The sequence below is a fragment of the Branchiostoma floridae genome, chromosome 19, assembly GCF_000003815.2.
Source record: "Branchiostoma floridae strain S238N-H82 chromosome 19, Bfl_VNyyK, whole genome shotgun sequence".
In the NCBI taxonomy this organism is placed as follows: domain Eukaryota; kingdom Metazoa; phylum Chordata; class Leptocardii; order Amphioxiformes; family Branchiostomatidae; genus Branchiostoma; species Branchiostoma floridae.
Window position 1 is genome coordinate 16,641,634 of NC_049997.1, and position 23,002 is coordinate 16,664,635.

The window sequence follows — 23,002 nt, forward strand, 5'->3', positions numbered from 1 at the left end:
GGCTCATACTATTCTTCTTTGCAAGTATTTAAAGTCCCATATTCATGGTGTCTAGTATTAACTAAAAAACATCGCTATTAACTCTAGTCAATGCAGGGACCTTCTGTTGAAAGGTGAATCGTTTCTTGCCAGTGCAGACCTGGACTCAGCAGAACAACACTTTGCTGCTGCACTCAAGATGGTACATGTACGAGGTGAGGAAATACGTATTCATTTATTTGCTGAAATTTGCAAAATAAAATCCGTAACGTACCAGCGCTAGAATGTATCCTTTACAATGCCGACACCTCCTGGGAACCAATAAAAAATCACCAAGAAACATATAAAGTTATAAATTACTTACAACATACACTTTGAGAGTTGATTACAATAATCATATTACATTGATTATTGTGATAACTATCCTCCCATTGTAACCATGTGCATACACCGTATAGGAAAACTGGTCTTCAGGTAGCAGTATGAGTCAGAAAGAAATGTTTTGTACTGCCCAGATCCCACAGTCCAGCAGCACCAGAGAGAGGTGGAGCCCCTATGCAAGTTGGGAGATGTTTACAAAATGCGAGGTCAGCAGACAGGAGACGGGGGAGACTTTGTCAAAGCAGCAGCACTCTACAATTCAGCAATAGCCAGGTCAGAGGATCAAGTCCTCAATGGTAACATAGTAACAGCTGTAAGAGAGATAGAGAATTTGTTTCTCCGATGTATCTTTAAGAAGGATGTTCATTATGTAGCTCATAACAACACAGAAAAGCACAAGAAACAGCTAAAGGAGATGCGGGACCAGATCAAGCTGGAAATGGAAACCATTGACCAGCAGCTGGATCCCTATGTACATGATGAAGATGACCCTTGTGTCAAAGAGATAGAGGCAAAACGAGCTCAGGCTGTCAGGAAGTTGTTTGAGAAAATTGCACAACAAAGGAAAGGGTTCATCGGCATACTTGTAGATGAGTGCAATGAGTTAATGGGTCCCCCTCCCTGTAAGTATGCCCTGATAGGTTTGGGATCACAGGCCACAGGGCTAGTAACTCCATACTCAGACCTGGAGTTTGCCATCTTGGTAGAGGAAGAAAGTGAACAATGTCTTGAGTATTTCCGCAACCTCACCCACTATCTGCACTTAAAGGTGGTCAATCTGGGAGAAACCATTCTCCCAGCACTGGGAATAAAATCTCTCAATGACTTCTCTTCCGAAAACCCACTTGACAGCTGGTACTATGACTCTGTTACACCTCGTGGGTTTGCTTTTGACGGCTCCATGCCAAAGGCAAGCAAAACTCCACTGGGTAGGCAGGGAACTATGAACAAACCACCCAGTGAACTCATCTGCACCCCACAAAACATGGTTAAGATACTAAAGAATGATGCCACATTGTATTTGAAGGAGGGATATCACCTTGCCACAATGTTGAAAAACCCATGTCTGATAGCAGGGGACCAGAATTTGATTGACACGTACATGGACATCACATGGAAGATACTGCAAGCTGACGGGGGTAAAATGGCTCAGACCCTGGCACAGGAGACAATGAGGGAAGACGACCACATCTACAACGATCTAACATCATTCACAGCAAGGTTGATTGATGTAAAGAAAGAAATCTATCGCCTCCCTGCTGTAGCTGTGGACTGCTTGGCACTTTCTTCATGCATCATACCTACCACAGTTTGGGAGGCAATAGAAGAAATGAAATCCCAACAAGTGATCAGTCCCGACAATGCACACAACCTGACAGTGCTTACCAGCATCTCAGCAGAACTCAGGCTCAGAACGTACATTGCAAATGGTGGACAGAAGGAAAACCTGTCAGCTTTGGCCTCAATCGAAACAGACCAGCATGGGCAGGCATCATCCCAATGGACCAAAAACGATGTACAAACAAGTCCACTGAAACAGATTTTCTATCTACCGAATGAAAACCAGCTTGTCAGATATTATTACACGGCAGATCCTCTTAAATATTTCATTACTGACTGGTCTAAAAAAAGAACTCCACTACAATCATTCCCTATGTTCTATGCAAGATTACCATATACTAAAGCAATGATGTACTCCCAACTATGCAAATATAGCCAGGCTATCATCTTCTTCCAAGAAGCTCTGGAGGAAGATGATGGAAGTTACACTACAAAGTTTGTGATGCTAAAAAACCTTGCAGTTTGTTTGAGTAGAATGGGCGATAACCAGGGGGCAGTTGGCTACCTGGAAGAGGCGGTGCAAGTAGCAAATGCCCATGGTCAAGCTAACGAATTGAATATGGGTGCTAATCCAAATATTGCCATGTTACTCCACAACCTGGGGGGAGTTTGGGGTCACCTTGGTGATCACAGAAAATCAATCAGCTACTATAAACAGGCACTGCAGATATATAGGACTATCTCTGATAATCGTACAGCACATTCCGACATTGCAGATTTATTCCATAGCCTAGGGGGAGCCTGGAGAGACCTGTGTGATTTCAAGAAAGCAATCAGCTACTATGAAGAGGCACTGCAGATGAAGAGGAGTATCTATGGCGAGATCACTGCACATTCTGACATTGCTGAGTCACTGAACAGCCTAGGGGTTGCCTGGTACCATTTAGGTGATCACAAGAAAGCAATCAGCTACCTTCAAATGGCACTACAGATGAGCAAGGATATCTATGGTCATAGTACAGCCCATCCTAGAATCGCCACCCCTTTAAACAACCTTGGGTCAGCCTGGTGTCACCTGGGTGATCACACAAAAGCCATTAGCTGCTATGAACAGGCATTGAAGATCAGACGGACTATCTATGGTAAAGATGCAGCACATCTTGACATTGCTACCTCACTTCACAACCTTGGGGAAGTGTCGCGAGATCTAGGGGATTACAGAAAAGCAATCAGCTATCATGAGGAGGCACTACAGATGAAAAAGACTATTTATGGTAAAAGTACAGCACATCATGGTATTGCCAAATCACTCGGAAACCTGGAATCAGCCTGGGAAGACCTAGGTGATTACAGTAAAGCAATTAGCTATTACGAACAGGCACTGCAGATACACAGGATTATCTATGGTCAGACTACACCACATCTTGATGTTGCTGTTTTGCTCAGCAAACTCGGGACATTAAATGATGGACTTGGTGATTACAAGAAAGCAATTAGCTACTATGAACAGGCACTGCAGATATGCAGGCGTATCTATGGTCAGACTACAGCACATCCTAACGTTGCCAGTTTACTTCACAACCTAGGGGACGCCTGGCATCGCCTAGGTGATCATAGAAAAGCAATCAGCAACTATCAGCAGGCACTGCAGATGTTCAGAAGTATCTATGGTCTGAGTGCAGCACATCCTAACATTGTAAGAGCACTCAGCAACCTGGGTTATGTATGGTACGACCTGGATGACCTCAATAAAGCACTCAGTTTCTCAGAAGAAGCCTTGTCTGTGGCAAGGCTGCTTTATTCTCATGACAAAAGTCACCCAATGATAGAGCAAATTGAACAGAACATTGCCATGATCAATATGACTGTCAGAGAAAACAAATTACAATAACTGTTCTAAGAATATGAAATAAGCATTAAGTGAAATTTACCAAATCATAGAGCATAGACTTGCAGACATTATGCTTTGTTAATAACATTTTAAATGTTAACACCATTTACATAAAACCAAATGTTAACTAAATAAAAGGTACTGGTTACACTACTACATTATCTTACATTTTTTTTAAAATATGTTCAATGCTTACTTTCGTTTTTAGCTTTGAAATATACAAAATGTAAATAAATCTACACATATTAAAGTATAAATGTTGTTTATCATCTGCTCTTCCTTATCTATTGTCATTAAATGTCACATTCAAGATACAAAATCAAATTATACCCGGTAATACTACTCTTTTCCTGGATAAAGATATACCTTTTTCTTGGTTCAAAGATCATTTTTATTTGGAATGTTCAGAGATATATGTTTGCTAAGTGTTAAATAGCTTATACAAAAAGCGTTTAATTCATAGTGCAGCAAAGACAACATCTTAGTACCTCGAGAACTAGATACCATATAATTGAATAGTGTTCAAATATCTTACAAATATAAAAGCATTTTATTGTATAGTGTTGCAAAGGTAACATTAATTAATTGATATTTTTATCCCAGGCATCGTCTTTGGTACAAATTGATAGATATCTTTCTTGAAGTCAAGTATGTACATATTCTTAAAGTTTACTACCCTCAAACCAGAGATGGCAAAAATTGTCCAGATCTGATAATATATTCATTATCATGATTGTATAAATGCATAAATATATCACCTCACACTTCATGATTACTGTGCAGAGTACATATCATTACTGCTATGCAACATGTGGATACACTGTGTATATTTATATATATTCTTATCCACATTTCAATGTAAAGCAGATTTCTCACAAGGTACAAGGTAATTAAGCAATAAACTTTAAGACTCAGATGTGAGTAAAGTCTCTTTTTTGCTTCTTGAACAAATTTGCTAAAATTGAATTTTGATTCTTTTTTCTTGAACTGAAGCAAATGCCACTGAAGTGTTACAGTTGCTTACTACGTCTACTTAGTAATACTCTATCTAAAGGAATGTGAGTTGCTGTTCATACTACTACAGTAACTGTCAGATTTGTACTGTACATTTTAAACACTTTGAAGCACTTTCCCCAACACAACATTTTCAGTTTACAAGACATACCAAAACAGATCAAAATGACAAAATATTTTCAACAATGTCATCAATATACAAGCATAATTATGTAGAAATTATACAAATCTCTATCATAATTACTCAAAATAGACCATTTCTCACAATTTCCTACTGTCACATTACCAACTCAAAGAAAAAGTACAATCTTTCTTAATTGGTCCATTCAAATGTCAGTTTCAATTTCAACTTAAGAATTATCACCTATACAAATCAGTACAGATCAACTACAATTTTCTACTTTACACAGACTGTAGCTGCATGATAATGAAGCCTGCCCAGCATTCAGTTGATTGCAGGTGTACCAAACTGTCCAACTGAAAAAGGAAAGATCTCACTGAAATCCTCAGGTCGCAAGGTTTGACGTGCATGGTCTCTGATGGCAGTCAGACGAACCCCACGCTCTACAATACTTTTACTGCTGCCATCTGGGAAACCCATGGTATGCATGAGCACAACATTACCATTCATGTCAAACCCTGGGGAACCTGAGGAGCCGTGGAACATCACACCTGTGTGGTACAGGGGCTTACGTGGGTCTGTTTGGATACGGTTAGGAAAGCGAATGTGGATGACGTAATGCTCGGCCACTCCAGCGATCGGGCAGAAGTCAATCTTCTTGCTGCCACAGTGGGGGTGGCCAACAACAACCACCATCTTTCTGTCATCCTCGCTTTCTGAGATCAAGCGGCCAAGATGAGGCAGGCTGTCAAGATTTGTTTCCATCGCACCTTCAACCGCCAATTTCAGGACAGCATAATCTAGATCAGATACTTCACTGTAACACACAGGCCCAACAGGTAGGAAGCGCACTTTGTGTTCCACTGTTGAAGACACACAGAATGTTGCAGTGAACAAACTTAAATCAGTGAACATTTGTGAGGCTGCGTTCATTCTTTGGTACACATGGTAACATGTGAGAACCTTCCCCTTGCTCAACAGGAATCCTGTTCCTGAACCCCCCGGCCAGTTGATACGACAGACCGATCGTTTTCTATCTTGTATCAGATCATGAACATCTGAGTCAAGGCTGTAGTTTGTACTACTGGAGAACAACTCTTCAGAGAGTGTCTTCTTGTTGAGCTCCTGCCTGTTCTCATTTGCTTTCCTGCTGATGTCTGGGACGAAGTCCAGGTTAGGGAAGTCAGCACGCAGTATGCCTGTCACTTGGTTCTGCAAATCCAGTAACTCTCTTCGCATGGACTGCTCTCTGAAACCATGGGTTTGATGCACAAAAACACATCATTACCATGATCATAATTTTAAAATTCAAGCAATGTTACTGTTTGTATAAGGATCGATATGACCACACTGTAAAGAAAAGGCAAGTTAGAAACTGTTCAAAACATATTGTTTGTAGAATGAATATAAAATGCAGAGTAGTAAATTTATAATTAAGTATTAAACTAAGAAGTACTACGTATTATTGTAAGTATTAAATAATTTTTCATTATCTGAATATGTCATCATCATCAATGAGAAAGTCGGAACATCATATAAATCATAAAAGTAATCAAATAAAACTGACTAAGATGCTGACTGAAGCAATTCTACATGCATGTACTATTTTAGACAAGTGTTTGTTACCGTGTGTTCAACTTCTCCACTATTGCAATCTGTCCGGATGTGTCCAGGGCACACTTCAGTCTTGTCAGGGTTGCGTTGTTGCCAAACAGACGCAGCCACTCCTCAAGTACTGCCAAACAGCATCTCCCTGTATCATCCTGGTGCTTCTGGCTGATTCTCTCCATGACTGCTAGAGACAGGCCCAGGTTTCTCCCAAGTTCCCTCCAAGGTGGCTTCATCATCAGTTCAACAACAATGGGGAAAAACTGTGCTACAGCTGCCAAAAAAAGTGTTTTGAATCAACATCTTAAGCTTATTCTAACAAATGCTGCTTGCTGATGTTCTTCATGATTCAGCATATTTTTAAGTTTCCTTCAGTACATGTAAACTTTTTAAGTAACAAAAGGACAACTGTAACTTTTCAAATTATATTTTTCAAATGTTAAACTGGTCAAAAGTTAATAGAATGTTCTTCAATCAGTGATGCTTTGAAAGGTATACTTCAAAGTGTCACTGATTGCAGAATATTAAATCTATACTAACTCACTGTATTTATATGTTACTGATGAACCTCTTCAACAATGGTCAAAAGTTTTCACATGTATATGGGTAGGTATATATATATATATATATATATATATATCATAAACATGTATATGATAACGTTAATAACCCTCTGTTCCTCTGTGTATATTATGGTGTCACTTTTGCTCACTCAGTGATTTTATTTCATTGGTGGTTATAGCTAAATGATCAGGCGTTATGACACCATATGCACCTTGGGCAGGTCATCAACCCTAGATAGGCTATTCAAAAATGCTGATTGAAAGGACATACATGAGATATCACACTCTCCTGTTGAAACAGCTTCTGACCTCTCCTGTTGACCAGCTGCTGACCGTTTCAGCCTACAGAGAAAGAAATAGTATTTTGAAATTGTGTCATTTTGAAGTCATGCCAACAGGCTGTACTGGCAGGTTTTCAGACATTTTCAACTGCAAAATAAGGTTATGATGTTGATGTACATGAAGCTTACAAGTAGATCCTAGATAATATAAATCTTTGTTTTAACAATTTTTTTATACAGTCTACAGCAATATTAGAATTTTGTGTAAATATGGATAGTTGATAATGATGATGATGTGCACACATACATTGAAAACAGTTCTAGTTAGGAATTCAAGTTAGGATGAATGCACTCACTGTTTCTGGAACCAGTGAGCAAGGCCAATGTCTTCAATGGTTGTTGTGGCAGGTGAGTAGGCTTCACAAACAACTTCTCCATCCATGAACCATTCTGTGACACTTGTGATGGGGATGAAGCTGTCTCCATTCAGCTCCTTGTCCTTGTGGCTGTCACAGCAACACTTGAGGCACCACTTGTACCTCAGGCCTGGGATCCACTTGTTGATGATCTCCCTCAGGTCTTCATCCAGACCTTTGCGGACATCTGGACCATGGCTGAAGCAGGCAGACTCCTCCTTCTCTGACGACAACAGCTCCACTTGCAGGTAGTAGTCGGTCTTGGTGATGACGAAGGTCTGCTTTGGTTTGCTTGTAACGAACCTTGCACAGCGTGCATATGCCAGTGGCTTCCGCTTGTTATGTCGACGCATGCACGCGATGACAAGGCGGTGGTACACACCAACAGGGCAGAACTTGTCGTCAAACACTGCAAAGATGGGCTTGCTGCATTTGGGGCCTTTTGGATACAGTTTCTCCTTGTTCTTGACAGCAGTCAGGAGTGAAGGCACAAAGTAGGCGGGGTTCTGTGAGCTTGAGGTGCTTGTACTTGTTTCGCCATCTGTGTCAATGCTGCACTGCAGGACCAGGTCAAATTGTTCCATCATCTTCAGCAGCTCTCCTTTGTGAGAGATAAGATCACAGTTGAGTTCTTCTTGTTTCTTCTCCCACACATCAGTCACAAGGCTGTCTTCTAACATACCTGTTGTCTCCAGCAACCTCCACTTCTCTTTCACTTCAGGATCCCGAAACTGGGGGATGGTGATGATGGTCTTCTGGACGTCCACAAACCACTGCGGGTCCAGGACCACAAAGTTGCGGAGTTCTGGGCTGTTGAAGAATAGGATGTCTCCACACAGATGGAAGAACGTCAGGATGGTGGCAGCGTTTTCTTCTGGAGTGACTCCTTCAGGTAGATCAGAGCTGTCGGTAGCTGCCATCGCCTCCTGGAGGCTGCAGTACTTCCTGCCCTGCTTCTCCATTGCCATGAGTGTGGACTTCAGCTCCAGCCATCTGATTGGGATTCTCCTGCCCATGTGGTTTTGCTGTTGGGCAATCTTGAAGATGCAATCCCTCAGCTGTGACATCTCAGGATCTTCAGGATCACGCTTGGTGTTGTCAATGGCAAAGTACCTGTCATGCACATGACTGTCAATGGCCTTCCCTCTGAAACGCTCCTTGAGGTTGGAGAAGATCTCATCAATCTGTGCCTGGATTTATAACAAAAAACAAATTCTAAATTTTGAAGAGAACGTATAGAGAAAGTGGCATTGAGTAAACTTGTACCTTATAATAAACAGTTGCGATCATTGAAATTGATCTTATCACTATGTTACATGACTTGTATGACATTGTACATTCTACATGAAAACATGTCAGTCAATATTGAAACAAACCTGCTCTACTTGGTCTTTATGTGTACCAACCACAATCACAGTGGGCCCTTTGTGTTTTTTCACATCAAGTTCCTCATCATTCAACAGGGTCCTCTTGTTTGGTCCAGTGTGCACTTGGATGGACTCCAGATGGTAGTCAACGATGTCTATGAAGAAATAATTATCATAGTTATCACAGATTGTTATAAAGTCCTTTTTGATAATAACTTGACATTACCTGTATTTTTACCTGAGTGTTAATTTATGTAACAAAGCAAAACTGAGAATGTTTCAGCTATTTTGATTGCAAAACAATTTTACCATCATGGATCCACAATATCTTATTAGTCCTACCTCCTTCTGTCCTGAGTTGAAGTGCTTCTGCACAGCTGCCAGGCCATGGCTCAAGTGGGGTGTCGAGAGGCTTCTCAAGATTCAGGGTGACAATGTAGATGGCATAGTGACTGTAGAAGACATGGTGGCTGCTGTAGTACACATCGTGGCCTGCATAGTCCCAGACTGAAATGGCTGGATGTTCCTTCGATCCAACGACATTGGACAGGTCATCTTTGCCAAGAACAATCTGGGTGGCACGTTTGTATTCCTCTGGCTGGGTAGCTGCTTGTCTTATGCTAGTACTAAGATGTTGGCTAGCAGAAGGTTGTGATGATGTACCCAAGACAGGCTCTCTTGATTCGACTATAAAAAAAAAGACAAAATGCAAGTTAAAAGCAAATTATACAGTACTAGTATGCCAGATAAGATCAACTGGCAAAATTCATAGGAATGGTAGCATTGCCAAAACACCAGCATCAAATTTTCATTATAATGATAGTAGTCACCTTGACTTATACTGTAACAATAAGTACTTATCATCATCAAGACTATTATCTAATTACCATGTAACATTTCTGTTTGACAATAGATGCTCTATAGTATTTGTCATGCACAGGTGACAACAAAATCATGTGGCTGTTTGAATTGATTTCATATGTAAGAAAGATGCAAAATGTAGAAAGGCCAGTTCATCAATGATAGTATTATTAATTGACTTTTAGTGTAATAATACAAAATGCAGGCAGATATCCAATATTGACTCCATTATCATATAGCCAGGCGCCAGGGACCAATCAGAAGGCCCCGTTCCACGTTGGTTATGACGCCGTAACACATAGATTCCCGCCAGCCCTCATAAAACCACCTTGTTTGCTTCGCTCACTAGGTGGTTCTATTCGGAGGTGATAGCAAAGGACCAGGCGTTATGACACCATATACACCTCGGGGCGGGTCATTAACCCTTAATCAATTTATACCTCTGCTTGCAAGAGGGTCAGATGTGTCTCCATCTGCCATCCTGGATACGCTTTGTTCTTGTTTCTCCTCTTCTTTCATCTTTTTCATTTCCATTGCAGCAGCATGAACAAACTCACTGTCCTTCATCCCTATAAACAGAACACCCAATTAAGGAGAGAGTGCTACCATCATCAGTTTCTGCAAAGATGTAAGGATGCCTACATACAATGTAATACAGCATGGTTCAAGGATCCTGAATCACCATGAAGATGAAAATCATTGCTAGTGCATTTCTTATCACTTCCACTCCACCAGTACACCTTTCATAGCTGTTGCATGATGCATGTTGCATGATCTAAGCAATTGTAACTTTACCCAGTACTTTTGCAATTTCTCAAGACATGTAGCTAATATACTGTTTCATAATCTTGTGTATTTTTGCTTTTTGTGCACTCTTCCTCTTGTGTCATTTCTGCTTCCCTGCATCATTTTAGTGGAAGAACATCATGCATAACTTGGGTCTTTATTAGGTGCATTTAGAAAAAAAAATTATGTACCTTTGGTGATTTTCCATCCTTCTTTCCCAGTCATGAGACATGAAGTGATCACAATTCCATCAGTGCTCTCCTCATCTTCATGGAACTCTAGTTTAAGCAAGCTTTTCTTTAAGCTGCTTTTACCATTTCCATGTTGTCCTACCAGTAACAGTCTGGTGTAGAAGACTTGGGTGGTGCCTTTTTTACAGGCCTGCTCATATAGGACTCTCATCTCTGGACCTCCCATCTCTACTTCAACTGGTACTGGTGATGCTGAATCAAAATAGTTTAAAAATGTATTAAATTTCAAGAAGTACTCACCTAAATCAAGTCATCATGGGCGTTACCTTACATGTACATGCATGTATACTTGTCTAGTATATTTAACTGATAACTAAAAAGATTGATATAGAAAATGACATCCAGTTAGCTTTTCTGATGACCTATCGAGGACACAACAACATGTGTAACATGATCACACAGGAGGGTTTAACTTCAGTTGTTAAAGTTACAGGAAGAGCTGGCTAGAAAAAATCAAATAGTGGACGTCTCTCTTATTAGTTTCAAGGAACTGCTAGCAGCTGCATCACAGAAGAACCAGGATGCAAATCTCCCTCTTCATGTCTATCTTGTCCCCCAAACAATCAGGAGGTCTATGGATTAGCAACTGAGTAAGTGATTAGGGAGTAAAAGTTGTTTTCATCAAATATGGTGAGCCTGGCCTCTTCATTAAATAGCTTCAAAAAAATTATAGTTCATGAAAACTTCAAGTTCTGGCCTGTGTGAAAATCAACTCGCCCCGAACGGTTCGGACCGGTCCGAGGGCAGTCCACACGGTCCGCCTACGTGAAAGCCGTCCGGCCCGCGAGGCTGCCGGTCCGAGCGCCGGGCGGTGAACCGTCATTAAGTGGTTCAGCACGTTCGGCAGTTCAGGACTGCCGGACGCTTCGGGCGCCGTAAAACACTTAGAAAAAATTGCCGCCGCCCGGCCAAATTTTGTCTAAGTCCCTAAATTGTATGAAGCCGTGCGACAGCGCCTCCTTCCGTACACTAAGCGCAGCGACCAGAAGAGCGATAAAGTCCGTAGGTGAGACTATTAGACATTGTTAGAGGCATGCATTACGTCCATTATTGCGGGGCAGCAGCCAGAGCGGGCGAACACTAATAGTAATAGCGTTGCACTATCGCCTGAACAATACTATGAAAATAAAATTTAAAAAAAATGAGATTTTTCTACCTTCACATCTACAACTTTTCTTCTATATTTATATTTTGGCCGCGACTAATGAATGGGTGACGTGTTTTCTTGTTCATATTCGTTCATTAATTTATATAGTCACCACGCACGGCTATCTGAAGTGAAGAGTAGAGTATAATACGATACTCAATATAGAGTAGCAAAACGAACTGATGGGCCTTCTACAAGTTCCAGTAAAGTTTACATACACTTATAAAATGCTGTTCAATTTTCAATTTCCAGCTTACACTGTGTTGAGTCACCCTTTGAAGAATCTGCTCCGCTACTCAGTGCAGTTTTTCTGCATATGCGAGCGTTGCTCGGAAAGCCGACTGTCCCGTGCGCGAGATGATTTTGGCAAATACGGCCATCCCAGTTCCAGGCCGCACCCGCGGAAATAAACAGCGGGTTGATTGACATCCCGCCTGTGAGGCGCACGTGAGCGGCGCCCTGGTGGTCTTCCCGCCACACATTGGCTGTTGCCATGGCGCCATGCTGGCGGCAGCCGTTTGATTTGTACAGTGCGAGACAATCTATTTACTGGCGAGCCAATCGCTACGATTTGTACGAAATGAGCCGGAGACGTCGATTTTCACTGCACATAATGAGCCACATGATTGGTTGTAAGAAACTGAAACTGAAACCCTATGCCCCACTATCAAGTTTCTTGGAAATTCATCCGAATATGCCGAGCCAAAACACGCTTTTCAACCACGACCCCCCTGGTCGTCAATAAGAACTTTTAAACATTCGTAGAAATGTGACAAACGGGAAATTTTACGATAAATTTAAGTGATTCAGACAATGCCAAAATTCTCGCAGTTACATTGGCACATTTTGTGACGTAATTTAGGTTGTGGGCCCTGTCCGAGTTTTATGGACGGGAAAATACGTCTGGGAGAACTGCGACAAATGCCTGTTTATGGTCCCGCCGGGCGGTCTAATGAAGTCGGCCTGCTCTGACTTGCAGCGGAGTTTGGATTGTCCATCACGCCCATGCGGCGTTGAGTGCACGGATCACACCTACATCATGTTTACCCTCTCGACGTACCAGTCTTTCCATCGCATCTCGTACACCAATGCCGTGCATGCAGCATATAAAATCTTTGTTGACACGACAAAAGTAAAGCGACTTTCGTCAGGTCTATAACTTAACATACATATGAATATCTATAGGAACATAATGAATACATGTAAGTTTTTGTTACGAAATCTGTTCTTATGAAGAATGAATATGTTTTAGTCCTGTTTCTGTTTGTCTCTTTATTTTTCTCTAGCGGTAAATGAGAAAAACGTAACAGCAGATACCTTGTCGATAGTCACGCAGTGGCATGGCGAATTACAATTCGGCACTCCGTATTTCGTTTCTAACTCACACGAACGCTACATTCTCCACTCTGCTGCACTGTTTGATTTGTTAACTACATTGCCCGCGCCTATAGAACCGTTGTCTTCCAAACACAGTGCAGCAAAGTACTATAAGAAGAATAAAAGACAATACTATTGTAGGTCACCCTGGCACAAGTTTTCACCGGTGCACCACACACCCCGGGATTGATCATGCTTGCACGGCGTTAAAACGGGCGGAGAAAAGTTACAGATCTCTAGACCACCATTGTTCTCTGTAGAACTAATCTTTCTACCCTAGGATTAAATAATTGTCCCTGGCGCTTTACAAACAGGACGACATTGAGTAGCTCTACGTTTCCAGTGACTCATGGTACCAAGCGTCCAAATGTGCAATGATACGGGAGACAATGTTGAAAACGTATTTAGTATCTTTATTACCTTTCATGACGTCCGGCATTACCTCGCCTTGTGGACAATACCTAACATGATTTGTGAAGTGCAATATTTTAAATGTTTCTCACTTTCTAAAATTTCCACCACCGTTTGGAGTCAAAGCGCAGGCTTTGGCCGAAGAGGAACTTTTTTGTGAGTCGTACCAGTTGGAGCACCTGTTGGACGACCTGACTACCGGTAACTTTGCAGCGAGACTTCAATCGAGTTTTGGTCCTCTGAATTATCTAAAACTTGTTGATTTTGACCAGTAATATTCCCCTTGACATTATATGAAGAAAGTGGGACTAAAAACAAGTGCAGTGCTGTGTCACGCTGGAGTACAGTATCCAAAACAGGGCACGGGTAACGGTTAGCCGAACATCTAACGCCACCATTTTACATATATAATCAATTCCGCAATGACTCATTTTCTTGTTAGAAGGGTTAGAACTACTTTATCATATTGACCTGTAATTAGCTTGAGGAGCACAAATGTACAATAAATTCGAAAATATATTACTCGTTAGTCGAAGCGACGACCGGATAAAGAAACGCCGTGGATGGCTGCATCCACGTTACACTTACAGAAGGAGAGACAATTCACTACCCGTGCGTCGCAAATCATTCAGTAGTGATAGGGGTTGGGGATGGTGACGCACAATCTACGGGTCCGTGGCAATTGTTCCCCAGAGAAATTTGGACGCTTCATCCTTCGTAAGGCCATGTTGATTTGATTATATGGATGACATCCGCGCTCGCACCAATTTTCGGCCATTTCCAAAAAAAAAAAAAAGTTTTGGACCACATAGTAAATTGTGCAAAGCAGCTGTAAAATGAGCACAAATATTCCGTAGATTGAAAAAAAAAATGTCAGAAAATCGATAACTGATGCCATAGAATGCCAAAATAAATCTCAAAAGTCAAAGAATAAGATGTGAAAGGACAGAAAAAAAAAGTATTTTTGGTAGGGGTTTGTACATGTACCAGTAAATTCAGGATAGGTCCCGGTTCAGGTCCAGAGGATCATTTCCAGGTGGACGTGAACCTGGACCTGATTGTTTATTTCAGGTCTGTTTATTTCAGATTGGTCCAAGAAGAAAAAAAATGTTTTGCACCCGTATGATGTACTGGTCGCAACATCTAACGTTAACTGTTGGTATACCATACTATGTGTTTGTAGTCCTATGTTCAACCTTCCTGGCCACATTGATTTCATACTGAAGCCAACTTTTTTTTTTGGCCAAACTTTTTTTTTATTCGCTCGCTCGCATCAATTTTGGAGTTCCCAGAGGATGTCATCCATATAATCAAATCAACATGGCCTAATATGAAATGAGAACTGTCCTGGATCGGGCCAGGGACAGGCGGATCTCAGGACACGCCACAGTGCCTCCCGAACCGTTCTGAACGTTCGGACCGGCTATTAATTATTGTCAGCAGGGTGTCAAGCTTGAAAGATACTCCTGTCTGCCCCTGGGGATAACATGTGATTAAACTAACTGCATTGCGCGTGCGACGCGGTCATTTCAAATTGAAAATTCATCAGTAAACCGTTTCCTGATGTCCTGTATTATTTTTCCGCTTTTTAGCCCTATACTAAGGCTAAATGTACAGACTATCATGGATAAGTTGGAAGAGGTGTCGCGTGAGGGGGTTTGTACGTTGTCGTTTCGGGTCAGGATGCATCAAACTGCCATGGAGAGATGGAGAGATGGAAAAGGACTAACAACACAAACAATTGTGACTGGAATTGTGTTCTGGTGCCGATCCAACCGATACGAATGGAATGGAATACAAACATCCCTTCTTGTTCAAGGCTGAACTGGTAAGAAACTGTTTTATATCGTTTAGCAGTGTTACCAAGTGTGTTGGATGCGAAATAATCAACAACACAGTCTCCTAGCTAACTGTAGCATCCATGTATTTTTTCCGCACGGACTCCTGGGGGGCTGTATTATGCACATGTTTTAGCGCCCATTTTCGTGGAAACACATTGGTATGACGTAATTTTCACTTGTTGCATCAAAGAGGAAGTCATGTTACCACGTACCGTTGCAAATTATATCATAATGATGTGATTATGATCGTCTTACAATTTCCACATACACCACTGATCGGAGGTAATTTTACATTTTGTAAATCCATGACGAAGGTTATGAAGTTGTTTCCTCAAATGGGTTTGATAAAACCTCACTGCATGGTTGGGCCATGGGGGCAACGTTAACGTTCTTGGTCGGACATGTCGGAGCTAGGCGGATCTCTGGACACGCCACAGTGAATCCCGAACCGTCTGAACCGTTCGGACGGGCTATCGGGATTATTGTCAGCAGGGAGTCCTTTAGAGACTGTCCTGTCTGTCAAGGGTGATAAAATTGTGAAATTCCAACGAAGTTGTTTTTCTCTGTGTTTCAGTAGCGTATCTTGGTTGTGTACAGTGTACACGTACAATGTTGTACTAAACGCACAGAACAAAGACTAAACTGTGGACTAAGCGTAGTCTGAATTAGGCCAGGTGTCCATGTCCATGCTTCATATAGAGTAGAGAGAGAGTAGAGTACAACTACAACTAAAAAATATTAATATCAACGTTCCATAAAATTACTTCTACTCACCATGGCATAACTTCCTCCTTCTTCCCAAAGGACGTTATATCGAGTGGAATTTCCCCGACAACAATCCTCCCCGTTTAATATGGTTCCTCCTTACCAACTTTTCAAAAAGCGTTTATTCACTTGTGCATGCCGCAAGTAAAGATTTCGCCTGCTATTCGCACATGTGCCTTTGACGGGCATGAAAATCTATCAAGGTTTACGATGTGAAAGTTGAAACGTCTACGTAGGTTAACAATAATCCTCTAGGGTGATGTCTTTTAATCTCTACTCATTCAATCAACATTGTACAATAACACTCGTGGTACTTCTGAAGCCTTCTGAATATCGTTGATTTTACAAAAGTTAATGAAATCACATGCACAATAACTATACACTAGAGACAAGCAGATTTTACATCCTATTTGCTTCGCTGAATAATCTAGTAGATTCTAAACTTCTAGTACGGCCGAAGCTCAAAGGTGCGGCCGGACGTGGTGATTTTGCCACCCCTCCAGAAATTGGAGACCCATTGTAATGTGACATTTTGATTCCCGCCCTACGAATCGGTCTGGTAGGCGGCTGTCCCCAGAGACCATTTCTGCTGGGATTAGGAAGGAAAGCTTTACGGGAACACCGACCAGTCTTGTCAAAAGTCGCTTGTGCGCAAAAGTCAATTTACTGACGAAAGATTCCGATAATAACTGTGCAGACGTTTTATAATACAGACAGCATGGCACCCAGTGTAGAGGGTTGCTAATATTTTGTCGGTTGCCACGCAATGATGGACAGCGGCACGCCTCTATCTAAAGTTTCGCACGGTGTGGGTGTGGCCTAGCCACTGGCTCGTAAATTGATATCTGGATCGTATTTTCCCGTCTTTGAATAACTTGCTCGTGAAAAAAGGCAAGAAACACAAAGGAAATGGGTATAATGACGACATCATTCTTATTGGTATTCCTGCCAATGGATGTGCAAACTGTGCCAAAAATCAACATGTGGAACGTAAAATAAACAACAAACAATGAGTTATAGACAAGTGCGCACGTGTCGGGCGGCTGTCCCAAAGGACCGAGAGGCTTCAATCAAGTGTGGGAGAGTTCAACTCACGTATGGGGGCCAGCACCTATATCAAAACTAGTCTTATTTTAGACACCTAGAATAATCTTTTGTGGCACTAGATTTACATATACTGTATTACCATTCAATATTTAGATACAACTTTCTTTCAACAAAATACAATGAATTTCAACACACACCAACAAAATGTTTGGCTTCTTCATAGGATCGACTTCTTCAGTTCTTGTTTACGTTTGAAATGGGGTCAATGAACCCTCGCTGCCGCTGGGTGCGTAACGTGCCTAGCGTTGGCATGAATATATTAGGGCATTCAATGATGTTTATAAATGAATCTTCCAGATTATGGACTTGAATGTATATCATATATCAGTGATAGTGTCTCCACCACATGTTTGGTAACCATGCTTCAGTCGGAAAGACATCAGAAATCCAACTTACGCTTTGTACATGGTTTGTGCGGGCGATCAAATGTTTCCTGGGACTCCGCACGCACATAACGTCAAAGTGAGGGCACATGTGATTTACATTGACTGTCTTGCGGCTGGTGTCATTCTGTAACTTCAAGCCGTCGTTGATATTATGTCTATAGGAGCGCTGGCGGCAGAGGGCTGAATTGCATTCAAATTCTTTCTATTTTGTAACGGCAGTCCGGCGGTTCAGACCGTCCGTACTATTTGGGCAGCGATTTCCACCTCACAACAGCTCGATTTTACGCATTCCACGGGTGTTTGGGAGGTACAGTTTCCTTGTAAATTGGTGGTTCGCGGTAGTCCGCAGACGTCCGAACCGGCGCCCCGCGGTGCTCTGCACGCCCCCAGACGGTTTAGATCGCTTTGTTGCTATGGAAACCGCCAGTTCGGCCGTCCGGCCCGGGCGGAGCCGTACGGGTTCGAACCGTTCGAACGGCCCGTTCCAGGCCGCCGCCCGAAAGCGTTCCAACCATGCCGTCCGGGACGTAGTCCGGACTAGTCCAAGCGGCCAATCTGGACCATTTTTGGCCGTCCGAACCGTTCTGCGAACTGTCGAGCGTCCGTCCGGTCCGACCAACCCTAATGGTTTTATGTTAAACTTTGTGGTTTTCGTGTTGCCAATTCACCACAAACTTAAAACCACCATGGAACAAAGTTTCACATTCTTCCATGGCAGTAAGAAACTACATTATAATGGTGCTACCGTGAACTTCAAACCACCACGAACAGTCCTTTTTCCCACTAATGCGAAATTATAAATCCTGGCGAACTTAAATGCATTAACAGTAATTTTCAAAGTTATTCCATGCGATCTGATTCTGAAGTCTTACCTTGTTTTGTTCTTTTAACTTGATCACTACTGTTGAGCTCACTATGCTGGCGCTTTCTGCTTGCCGGCCCATATTCTGCAAATGGAATAAAGTACAGGCACAAGGCTTTATTCAATTTGTATACACAATGAGCTAAAATTGACAAAAAGCTACATTGTATCTACCGACAAAAACTCATAACACAGCATGTCCAGAACACTAGATTAAAAGAAAACAGATTTAAGTTATCCTACAGTTCCAAGGAAGCCCCAAATCAAAAATCTGATTCTGAATCAACAGTTTTTTTTATACATACATGTAGGTCTGACTTACAACCAAATTTCATGACAATCCCACCAATAGAATCATTCTGTTCACCTAGCCTGGGTACCATCCGTATAGTAAACTCCGCAAAAAGTTTGGAATACCACCACAGGTTAGTGCCAAGGTTAAATTAAAGCTGTGCAGGTGTTTATGATGTCTACCTGCACCTGTCCATGTAGTGGGTTTACATGTTACAATGTTTCATGATGTGGACTTTTACTAGCTGCATTTACATGAATTCTATAGTGACTGTCATGAATATCTTAATTCTCATCATTCAAATTTAAAGAATTATCTAGAGATAATCGGAACAAAATATCAGACTTACCAGTAATTATGCTGACCTCAACCTCCTTTCTAGTAGCAGTATCCCTCAATGGTAGGCAAACTGGGCAGTCACTTCTTGTACAGTTTTTCCAATGAGAGATGATTTGTCTGGATGATGCGCAATGTGCCACTATAGAAGAGAATAATTATGCTGAATACTGTAAATGCATTTAATTTCGCGGTAGGGGGAAAAAGGACTTTTCGCGGTGGATTTAATTTCGTGGTAGCACCATGCAATATAGTATCTTATTTAATTATGCCCTGGAAAAATGTTCGCGGTGGTTTTAAATTCGCGGTGAAATGGCCAATGCGAAAACCGCGAACATAAATCCACCGCGAACATTTCTGCATTTACAGTAAATGGCTAAAACTATTATTTTTTCTTAATGAAAAAGAAGACAACAATATCTAAGAGTCATGTGCAGCAGTGAAAAAGGCCGCACTTTAGCAGTGCACGAAATACCCACTTGCAACCACATTTTGCTTGGCACAACCTACGAATTTCAAACCCTAGGGGTTTCACAATGCGTAACCTAAAATTTTGCAGTTGAAACACCCCTTTTCCCCCACCTACATTTGTACATGAAGTAGTGAGATAGGAAGACTGTTACTGGAAGAAAAGATAATGGATAAGTAGCTGATTTGAAGAAAGTTATAACTACAATGGAAGTGGGGCAACCTGAAATGTTGATAGCACAACCTGGCTTTTGATGCCTGGGCAATCTGACTGAAAAAAAGGATTTCGGGCATTGCTTTACTCGACTTTTATCAAAAGTACATGCCCTCATTTGAAGGAAAGAAGCACATTTAAATTTGGCTAATATTACTGGCCTGTACAATATTACATACTGCCCATAGTGAATTTTGAAATACTCCTAAAAAGTCCTATTCACCATTTCATATCTGAGCAGTTGTAATGTTGACTGCCTTCACCACACAATTTAACTAATTGCACTGTGTTTCTACTGTACTACAAAATTGTTTTAATACGAATTTGAAATACCATATACTTTCTCCTCCTACCAAAAATGATAAAATTTACAGTACCTTGGCAGCTCCTCCCTGCCTGACACTCTCTCATGTGAGTCAGGACATTCTTCATGGTCTGACAGTGGGGGAATTGGCAGGTCCGCACTTCGCCATTCACAGCTGACTGTTCCCGTCGCTGGCACTTGTGGGCGTGCATAAGGAGAACCAGTTGATGCTGAATGAGCTTGCGTTTCTCTGGGTCTGCTATTGGTGCTGTCACAACTTGTGGTGCCCCTTGTGCAGGGGCCTGTAGTTGGGGGAAAATGTACATAAAAAAGGTCTGTCAGACAGTGTAGAATACGACTTGCTGTGTACGCATCACCCAAGAAATCAGCTCGGCACAGCAGGTAGGGTTGCCCGACAGTCAAAGGCTGGAGAATGATCTGACCCGTGGGGGGACTGGGACCAAGGGTAATGCAGAATACAACATGTTTTATTTTATTTATGTCATACCATCCTGATAAAACACAAGTTTAAAACATATCCCTCATGTGTATATACATGTATTGATTCACCCCGCACACCCGCTCATAGCTAATTGCATCCAGCTGACTTGCTATCAACGAGGACCACTGTATTAATAACTAAACTTGTCAAAAAGGGGTGTAAATATTTTTTTTAAATGAACCACAAAACAGCAGCAAACGTCTAATGTGCGCACAATGACTCACATATTCTAACATGCATTGGCATAATACCGGTCATAACCCTTATACCGGTCGATTAAAAATAGTGGAACTTAAAGAGATCTACACATGCAACAATAGTTATTTCTGAGGTATGCACACTTCAGACATCTAGGTGTCCAGTACATAATTTACAAAGCATTGATAACAATGCATTCGAAGACAACAAGGCCAAAAGTTTTCAGGTCATTTTCGGGGCAGGCGAGCTCGTCGTGGGACAAACACACTGTCACGTTCATCGCCAGATTTGTAGATAATAATCACATGTGCTCACGGCACAAGACGAGCATGATTCAACAGCAATCTTGAATTTCTTTTGGTGACCTACAACTTGTGTAAAAGTGTGAGGAACCGTTGCATAATAGCCCGGATCTACGGCTGAATGGGTCAAATTGAACGTACGCCGCCATTTTCCCGCCATTTTTAATGCTACGGCCAGCAGTAAAGTTTTACGTCATAGCGGTTGTGACGGACCAAAATTAAATGAAAATTCTTGTCAGTATACCGTACGCCCATTTTTTTATGACTTTTTGTATGCTCATGCAGATTTTTGTTTTGTGCAACTACTAACAGGAAAGAAAGGAACAACAGAGGATGAATAAAGGTACATAGCGGCAGTTAATTGTGCCGTGTTTCGTTCGACCGGTATAGTGCACCCCCTTCCAACCACGCGCCCGTTCTCCGTGCAATTCCGCGGTGTGTTCCAATTACGATATTATGTTTTTAGCAGGACCAGAGAGACAAAATAATTTACACAGAAGAAGTGGCAAAGGTAAGCTGTAACAGCAACATGTAACTGGAGAAAATGATGCGTTGATCATTTGCCAAATTAGCATTGCTTGAGAAATTGCAGTAAACCGACCGGTATTATGCCAATGGATGTTATCCCCTTAGCAAAGGAAATCGCAATCCATCCAGAGGTTCTAAAGATATCGGTCAGGAATCACAAAGATCCCTACCAGAATCAATACCTGCTTTTTTCAAGCAGGTAAAAATGCAATAGAAGTTGAGAAAATTTGGTGTCCTAGAACAGAAAATTGTAACAGCAATTCCACAGTCCAAATCCAACATTCATATTTTCAACCACGCCGCACTCAGCACACAGGGAGCACGTTCAATTTACCAACGTCATAGTGGCCAAGGTATGACATAACATCAATTATCATATAGGCAGGCAAGGTTGACCAATCAGAAGGCCCCATTTCATATTGGTTTTGATGCCTTATGTGTAGCACATAGAAATTCATTAAACACTTATGAAATTCTAGGTGTTTAACAGAAATGTATCATCAATAAGGCACCAAAACCAATTAGAAGAATAGTTCGCAGAACATTGACCAATCAGAATTAAACCAACCCAGCAGGGAAGAATTATCATATCCAACAGGAAGGAATAATAAGATCACCAATATAACTTACAATAAAGAAAGATTTGACATGCCAAGAATGTTATTGTTGAAAGTTTGGTTTCAAAATGAAATCTGTAATCCTAAATTTTCAAATGCATTTCTCAGAAATTCCACAACTTGAATTTAACAAGTATAGGGTCTATGCATAATAGTACAGGAATGTGTATGTCTCATACTGGTTAGTTTTGATATGCTATATGATAATAATATAATTTAATATTAAAGGAAGTGGTTACGACTGTTCTTACCTCCATTTGTCCACCTGAGTTAATAGCTGGTGTTCCCATGTTGAGGATCACCTACAGCACTGAGTGTCCAGACATGAACTTTTCCTATTCCATATGCAAAATTGGTGGTCAAGGTGGTGGTTAGGATTAAAAAAAAAACTCACAATATATAGATATAACGGGTTTACGGAAAAGGCTGGGCTGTCTACCTGGGCTGTCTACCTGGGCTGTCTAGCTGGGCTGGCTATCACGTCAGGCTACTTGGACCTACGAAAGCCCATTGGGACAAAAGCTGTTTTAGCAGTAGGGGTTGTA

The 23,002-nt window shown here is 41.5% G+C and overlaps 1 protein-coding gene across 1 annotated transcript in view; it reads right to left on the reverse strand.

Moving 5' to 3' along the window:
* Positions 1–4,991: 4,991 nt before the first annotated feature.
* Positions 4,992–23,002, reverse strand: part of LOC118406537 — a 21,272-nt gene continuing 3,261 nt past the window's right edge. Inside the window, exons 2-13 of the mRNA XM_035806600.1 lie at positions 22,709–22,792; positions 20,384–20,612; positions 19,338–19,466; positions 18,707–18,781; positions 10,741–10,992; positions 10,204–10,332; positions 9,245–9,589; positions 8,912–9,057; positions 7,476–8,725; positions 7,110–7,180; positions 6,294–6,549; positions 4,992–5,916 (exon numbers count right to left, since the gene is read on the reverse strand). Coding sequence (XP_035662493.1) covers positions 4,992–5,916; positions 6,294–6,549; positions 7,110–7,180; positions 7,476–8,725; positions 8,912–9,057; positions 9,245–9,589; positions 10,204–10,332; positions 10,741–10,992; positions 18,707–18,781; positions 19,338–19,466; positions 20,384–20,612; positions 22,709–22,747 — 3,846 coding nt within the window. The 5' untranslated portion in view covers positions 22,748–22,792. The remainder of the gene's footprint in view (positions 5,917–6,293; positions 6,550–7,109; positions 7,181–7,475; positions 8,726–8,911; positions 9,058–9,244; positions 9,590–10,203; positions 10,333–10,740; positions 10,993–18,706; positions 18,782–19,337; positions 19,467–20,383; positions 20,613–22,708; positions 22,793–23,002) is intronic.